Genomic DNA, 8,092 nt, shown 5'->3' on the forward strand with positions numbered 1-8,092 from the left:
TTCGCTTTGTGCCTATGCTGATACGACTTTAACACACGTCAATAAGGTTGAAGGCTTCTTTTCTTATATTTATCATCATCTCTCATGTATTTTGTCGACATGAGATTTAGCTAAGTTGTTACTTACACCCTTAAAGACAATCTACTTAAGAAGGTGGAATTTGCTTAAACTCAGGTGAACGTTGAGGTTTACCCATCATTGCCCAAAATTGCATGTTCATGAGTAACTCTACCTTCTCTAATAGCTCATTCCAACACTATTAATATTGTCTGCTTTAAGCCTAGTCTAACACCATTTTAATGGTGTGTTACTGAAATTTATGATTTTTTTTTTTTGTATACCAAACACATCTATCATGTTGTGTGGATGTAGATTTGGCCAGTGTGTCACAATTGAGTTATAAAAAACCTATGTATATATTATTCTGGCGAGATATATAAACATGTTCTTAACTTAGAGATTTTAGTTAATATTTCTGTCCTTCAATTTTGAGTCTGTATAATAAATTTAAAATTGAATAAGTGAACATATACATCCTACGTGACATAATACATATAAGACGTCACGTAGGATGCAAATTACCATATATAATACCATATAAAATAAAAAATGAACCACCCCTGAGATGCCATGCATGTATCTCTTCAGCGCCATTTTCGGTTTCTATTGTATGGGAAATTCAAAGAAATGGATTAAACAAAATTATGTAGAATTACAGAGAGCAACAAAAATGCCATAAACGATTGGTAGATTTTGCTAGCTATCCATACACACACAGCAAAAACAAATTCACTTTCTGCTCAAAGATTTATTTCGGGTCAATTTCATGCCCCTCCTTGACCCGCACTCAATCCTTGTATGATTATTTGTATTTGAGCATTTTTTTGCTCGATCTCGTTGCATACAAAAACCCCAACTGAAAAAGAATTTATATAATTTTTTTTTAATTTTTTCTGCGTGCGGGGCCTAGGTTTTGATTTTTGAATGACATTGTAGATTGTGATTCATTGATTTTACAATTTTGGGAGGTGGGTTTGATTTGTCGAGTTTTTGATTCGATTATTGCCGAAGAAGAGTTTTTTTTTTTTTTTTTGATTTATGGTGTTTGATGTCACTGTAATTAAGTTTTTTTGCATGAAATTTGGAGGTGGGTTTCAAAGATTCGTTGTGAGTAAGGCATTTGGAAGTGGAAATATTGTTTTTTTTTGAAGACCCATTTAGAGTTGGGAGGTTAAATGCAGAAAAAAAATTGATCTTTATGTGTGCCCTTTGTGGATTTGAGGCATAAAGGGGTTTGTGGGGTTTATCTAATGAAAAACATTTTCTACTTCTTTGATGCTGATTCAAGGGCAAATGGGTGTGAGAGGAGTAGTAGTTCATTTCTTTGTGTTCTTCTTTATGCTTTTGGTAGCAGTACTTGGAAGCAAGAAGGACTCAGATAATCATTTACTTGACAATCTCATCAACTCTCCTGAGATTAACAGGGACATGGTACCGCACTTTTCTATTGTCTTTTTCAAATGTTTGTTTGAAGAATTTTGAGTTACTTAATTGAACATTACTTGTTCCCTTGTCTTCGACGAATATGTAGTCGTTGGGGTTTGTGATAAAGGGGGAGTATATGTTTCTTAATCGCCATATCAGTTTCTTTTGTTGTGGAATGATTTTATGCTGTTGTGGAGTTAGTGTCGATTAATCAGAGACAACAACTCTTTGCTTGTGCTAGAATAGAGGGGGTGCATGTGCATCCGCTAACTTCCGAAAAAATCATATGTATATATGTATATCTATTTTGAAAAAACTGGTAGAAATTAGGATATAGTTAACAGTGCACCCATGTAAAGCATAGAAGTGCCCTTGTGCTACTGGAACAAGCTAGAGATACCACCCTTGAGTTTGCATTATTGATTGGGCCTGAATATTTACGCACTAATTGATATCTTCAATACCAAAGCAGAAACACTTCATGACAAGTGCCATAACGAAAAATAATTCATCTCCACCCTATGATTTATAATTGAGAAAGAGAACCCCAAGTAAAGCCTTTAAAGATGAAGTCAAAATCAATCAGGCTGAACAGTTCCATATCACTCTAGCCTTTTCAATTGCGTTTTTTCACGGCTTTGCTTTCTTAAAAAAAAGAAGCCCGACCTATGACTCTCCTGGAATTAATTATTGTGAGATGTTAATACTGATTTGATTTGAACATGTTTGAGAATGAGCATTCATGAGAAAGTTTGATAAAATCTTCTCTTGCAGGTTGAGCTATTGTGGTTGAACTGTAGGATAGAGTTAACACGTGCTAATGAAGCTGTTGAAGATCTCAAGTATTATGTCGCGGAGGAAGTTTTAACTGTGAGAGACGAAGTCCTTCATAAAAGTATCTCAGAAAAACATAAGCACATCGGTGACTTGCATCCGCTGGTTAAGCAAGCTCTTCTAGGTTGTTTGAGGGAAAATAATCTCTTGTTTCTTATATGTGGAGAGGGGAAGGGCTCGCCAAACTGGTATGCCAGGTGTGTAGAGTTTCTCTCCTCCTGGCACAGAGCTCCTAAACGACGCATATTGAAAGCAGCACCTAATCCTCCTCCTGCCCCTCCTAAGTCAAAGCCAGCTAAATCACGAGACGACAAAAACTCAAAAAAGAAATCCGCAGCTAAAGACAGTAAGAAAACAAACACTGTTGGAGTTCCTATTATAGCCGCTGCTGCCGCCATATCCTTTCTCATAGCACTTCTATGCATATGCTGTTGTTGTAAGTGCTGTAGGAGATCCAAAAAGGGGTTGAATGATGAGAGACCTCTTCTTAGCTTAAGCTCGAGTGACTATTCATCACATAAGTCATCTGCTTTAGGATCTTCATTCAATAATGCTGGAAATCATTCATTCAATAACAATCCCAATGATGATTCTAAAATTGAGATTCGAAGGGCGGGACCAGCTGGAATGCCTCCACTGAAACCTCCCCCTGGTAGGGTGGTTCATTCTGAAGCTCCTGCCCCACCTGCACCTCCGCCTCCTGCAAAGCCAACAACTCCTGCACCTGCTACACCACCTCCACCACCAGGAAAGCCTTCGTCTGTTGGCCCAAGTCCTCCTAAAGCTGGACCTCCTCCACCACCACCTATGAAGCCTGGTCCTCGAGCACCACCTCGGCCACCTTCCACGGGCTTGAAGCCACCTCGAATTTCACCTCTTGGACCAAATGCATCCACAAGTGCTTCAACTGAGGAAGAAGATACCGATCCCAAAACTAAGCTTAAGCCTTTCTTTTGGGATAAGGTTCAAGCCAACACTGACCAATCAATGGTTTGGCATCATGTCAAGGCAGGATCTTTCCAGTAAGTCCATCATTTCTTGCTTTATGCAGCTTTAAATCATTTTAATTTAGGAAGGAGTTCAATAGACAGTGAATATCCTTTAACAGGTTCGATGAAGAGCAGATAGAGACTCTATTTGGATTTGCCTCTGCTGAAAAAAAGAAGAATGGGTCAAAGAAGGACTCCTCCCAAGATCCTTCCAATCTATATATTCAAATCATTGACCAGAAGAAGGCCCAAAATTTATCTATTCTTCTTAAAGCCTTAAACGTGACAACTGAAGAAGTTTGTGATGCACTGAAAGAAGGTGATCATCTGCACATTCACCTTTCAAGTGTTTTAAGTTATTGGGCAATATTTCTGTTTTTGTTCTTGCTGGTTATCTTGTTATTCAACGAAAGAATTGTGCTTTACTGATTGTCGATTTTCCATCTCCTTCCTGCTAATCATTTAAAATTTTTGAATGTCCTAAAAGATTTAGTTGTAGCTGTACTCTATGCTTCTGTGGTGAACTATTTACATGCCTTCATTCCTCGAGCCAATCTTAGCTCTCGGCAGTAGGTGCAGGCACAACCAGGTATATAGACTGCACCAACTCTGAACCTATTGAGGGTAAATCTTGTATTGACCTCTGCTTCATTGTTGATCTTTAAAGATTTACTTGCTTTTGTATTCTATTTGTCCGTTCTGAAATTGATCATGGAAGTTGTTGTTACAAATGCCTAATTATAGTAGATTATTCTTCCTTATTACATAAGTTTCTGCTCTGTTGTACTGCCTCTTAATCTAGAATGTCTTAATTCACTACTGCAGAGATAACTTGAAAATATTCTAAATGGGATCATCACATTAATAATCGACATGAAAGTGTATCCAAATGTGAAACTGAAATAGTTGAAACAGTTTCTCATTAGTAGTTACGAATGTAACTAGTGTTAGTTTATTAGATCATATCATCGAGGAGGAAACTTTCTCAAACGTAGGTAAGTTACTTGTGAAGGAAGGAGTTCTAGCATTGATCGATGTTGGTCGAGTTTGGCTTCTTTCTTTTTTCCCCCACATAAGTGGCTCTTTGCTTTATTAACTCAGCTAGAAGTGTGATATTGCCTTTTCACCTGAAGTCTATGAAATGCTCGACTTCTGATGACTCCCTTCGGAAGTGAAGTTATGAAATGCATTCAAGTGAAACTATATCTAGACTGATGTATTTGTGCATTTTATCTAGTTAGAGGCCCGGTGTTTGTTTATGTGAGTAATTGTCCTTGAGACACCCTTTAACCTTTCTCTGCACGTACATGTTCTTTAGGAGCAGCTTCACTACTGCAGTGAGCAGTATTTATCTGCAATATCACTTTTTTATTTTTGAGACTTTTGCTGAGAGCCTTACCTTGCAATGGTTACATATTCAAAATTTGATGTCAGAATATATAAGCAATAGCAGTTTCGCTTAGGGTAGCATGATCACAATGATAATACTGTCAACATACGGTTGCTATTTGCTGTCAATTGGTAAAGCATTGATGTACTTGTATGTTAATTAGAGTGATATTTCTTGGAAATGGAATTTCCCGTGTTCTTAGACTTTGCAGCTATCAAAGCGTGACTAGTGGTTTAAATTTACTCAGGAAATGAACTTCCTGCTGAACTCATTCAAACTTTGATAAAGATGGCACCAACTGCTGAGGAAGAACTGAAGCTGAGGATCTACAATGGGGAACTTTCTCGGCTTGGGCAGGCAGAGAGGTTCCTGAAAGCTTTGGTTGAGGTTCCATTTGCATTCAAAAGGCTAGAGACATTGCTTTTCATGTGCACTCTTCAGGATGAGGCGTCACTGATCAAAGAATCATTTGCTACCTTGGAGGTGAGATTGTTTTCTTGATAACTATCCACTTGGGTTGTAAAGAGTGAAAATCTCCAAACTTATTTTTGGTTTTCATATTGGAAGAAATACTCTGAAATATTCTGGAATTTGTGCTTCCAATATTAATCTAAGTGGACTTCATGCATGAGCACTAGGCAGAAGCTTCTATCTTTTCGGCATCCAAATTCCTTTGTCATTGGTGTTTCATGCATGCTCTTTTGTTGTCCAGGCTGCTAGCGTAGAACTCCGGAATAGCAGGCTGTTTCTCAAGCTCCTTGAGGCTGTTTTAAAAACTGGCAATCGGATGAATGATGGAACGTTTCGTGGTGGTGCACAAGCATTTAAGCTTGACACGCTTCTGAAATTATCAGATGTAAAAGGAATAGACGGGAAAACTACATTGTTGCATTTTGTTGTTCAGGAGATAATCCGCTCAGAAGGTATACGAGCTGCTCGTGCTGCCAGGGATCAACGGAGCTTGTCTAGCATCAAGTCTGATGATCTACTCGAGGATTTGCCTCAGGATCAAGAAGATCAGTATCGAAATACCGGTTTACAAGTTGTCTCTGGTTTGAGTAGTGATCTTGGAAATGTGAAAAAAGCTGCAATTCTGGACGCAGATAACTTAACAGGCATAGTGTCCAAACTTGGCCATGCACTTATAAAAGCACGCGAGTTCCTGAATTCAGAGATGAAGAATATGGATGACGAAGATGGGTTTCACCAGACCATGAAGAACTTTGTGCAGAATGCTGAGGGTGATGTCATGTCATTACTTGAGGAAGAAAAGCGAATAATGGCTCTGGTTAAGAGCACAGGTGATTATTTCCACGGAAATGCTAAGAGGGATGAAGGTTTGCGATTATTTGTGATCGTTAGAGATTTTCTAGTTATTTTGGATAAGGTATGCAGAGAGGTAAAAAATGCTCCAAGAAAGATAAATAGCACACCAAGGAGAGAAAATGTAACTCTTACAACTTCAGAATCCACCCTTTCACGGCGACCTGATCAATCCATCCCTTCAGCACGACCTGATCAATCCGTCCCTTCAGCACGACCTGATCAATCCATCCCTTCAGCACGACCTGAACAAGCCATCCCTTCAGTACGACCCGATCAAGCCATCCTTTCAGCACGACCCGATCAAGTCATCCCTTCAGCACGACCCGATAAAGCCATCTCTTCAGCACGACCCGATCAGCGTCAGAAGCTTTTCCCGGCTATTGCAGACAGGCGAATTGATGATTTTAGTTCAGACGATGACAGTCCTTAAATACATTTTTCTCACCAAGTACAAGGTACCTAGCTCTTATTTGTTTGTTTTCCTTTTGCTTCCTTCTAGGATGTTGAGGTTACGATATTTGCCACCTAGAGTAACTTATTTAGTTCTTTGTTTTCATGTTATGTTTTGCTTAGGGATCTGAGTACAACAACAACTATGCCTCAATCCCAAGCAAGTTGGGGTCGGGTATATGGATCCTTACTGTCCATGTCGCTCCATTTATGCAGTTGATAACTGCTTAGGGGTCCTAGTGAACGAAGAAAATGGGATAAAATATTCTTTCATTTTAGAACCCAGACATGGTAGAACCCGGAAGAGATTGACTCGTTGCTTGGCAGGCTAACTTGAGCGGAGCAGAGACCTGACAAACGCTACGGTTTCAGAGATGATCTGCTACATGGTTCTGCATCAATGTGTTCCTTCTTGCAGCTCCACTTGTACTTAAAAAGTAGTAGCTAGGATCATTCTTTTTGTTCTTGTAATTATTTTTTGTCGATTTTGCTGATAATTCTTTGTTCGAATGGAAGTAGCCCTGTGCATTATTTATTCGCGGTGTTAACAAGAAAGAAAACTTAGATAGTTTGTTGCGTCACAGAAAATTGTTTGAATTCGTCTTTTAAAACGTTCCCCAAATTATTCCTGCCCACTTTTCTCGTAAGCTCACTATATAAATATGATCGGGCATGGATTTGTTGGAAAACTATATGAAGCATACCAAAATTATACTACTTACATGAATAATAGATAACCAATAACGTTTATGTTAGAACACATATAATCATATGCTAAAACACATATACTTGCTGAAATGTAATTCAAGAATTACCTCTTGACGCGTGAGCAGATATTTTCAAGCGAATCCACACGTTAGATAGACCTTCGAACGAATCTACAAGATAGACAACAACTTTGCAGTCTTCTTGATCCCAAGTTCACATTCAAACTCTCTCAATACTTGAGTGGGTTATTTCATTTTTAGGTAAATAAATTAAAATCGGATGAATGCTAGGATGATGCCACATGTCCCTCCGTTTGGGTTGAGGGTATACACAACCTAAAAAATTGACGGCAAGGGTATATACATGCATAAAGTAAAACGAAGGGTATACACATACCATTTATGATAGTTCGGCGATATATTTGTCCTTTTTCCCAAGAATCATCATATTATTCATATTCCAGTTCTTGAATCATTTACAGAATTTGAAAGTAAAACTTGAAGATATCCCAATTTCTACAAGCCCCTAATCAATCGATACAAGCCTATTTATTGAATCACCAGTCTTAGAAAGTAACATGAGAATAAATGCTGGTAATCTTGGATCCCAAAATAGTGCAATTTCATCACCAACATCTAATCCGCTATCATTGAACAATTCTACAATGCGTTAGAGAATAGACATTATTAGGCAGCTTCCTAAAACTAACAGTTTCACCTTCATACTTCTTAGGGTAATTCGTCCCCATTATATTCAATACACTAACTGCTCCACGTACCCGTTCACCAAACTTTTGGCCTTGTTCAACTTCCAATATGGAAGGATGTACTCAGACGTCTCGAAAGATGAAATCCCCAGTTTTCCTTGAACGATATTTTCAGGGGTAATGTATTTCCTGATGTGCCTTACG

General features: G+C 38.5%; 1 protein-coding gene across 5 annotated transcripts; it reads left to right on the plus strand.

Annotated features, from left to right (window-relative positions):
* Positions 1–1,164: 1,164 nt before the first annotated feature.
* LOC125808434 (formin-like protein 5) lies at positions 1,165–6,688 on the plus strand. 5 transcript variants are annotated; one of them, XM_049488153.1, is made up of 7 exons: positions 1,165–1,491; positions 2,260–3,341; positions 3,428–3,627; positions 4,946–5,181; positions 5,411–6,328; positions 6,383–6,479; positions 6,598–6,688. In XM_049488153.1, exons 1-6 carry the CDS (start codon positions 1,336–1,338, stop codon positions 6,452–6,454), a joined length of 2,664 nt encoding a protein of 887 aa, XP_049344110.1. In that variant the 5' UTR covers positions 1,165–1,335; the 3' UTR covers positions 6,455–6,479; positions 6,598–6,688. The 5 variants fall into 5 exon arrangements, with proteins under 5 accessions (XP_049344110.1, XP_049344102.1, XP_049344124.1 ...); XM_049488145.1 differs by having other exon boundaries at positions 6,383–6,472; XM_049488167.1 differs by having other exon boundaries at positions 5,411–6,266; positions 6,375–6,472.
* Positions 6,689–8,092: the final 1,404 nt, after the last annotated feature.

Source organism: Solanum verrucosum, unplaced genomic scaffold (assembly GCF_900185275.1).
Source record: "Solanum verrucosum unplaced genomic scaffold, falcon-dt-bn FXZP01000277.1, whole genome shotgun sequence".
Classification (NCBI taxonomy): domain Eukaryota; kingdom Viridiplantae; phylum Streptophyta; class Magnoliopsida; order Solanales; family Solanaceae; genus Solanum; species Solanum verrucosum.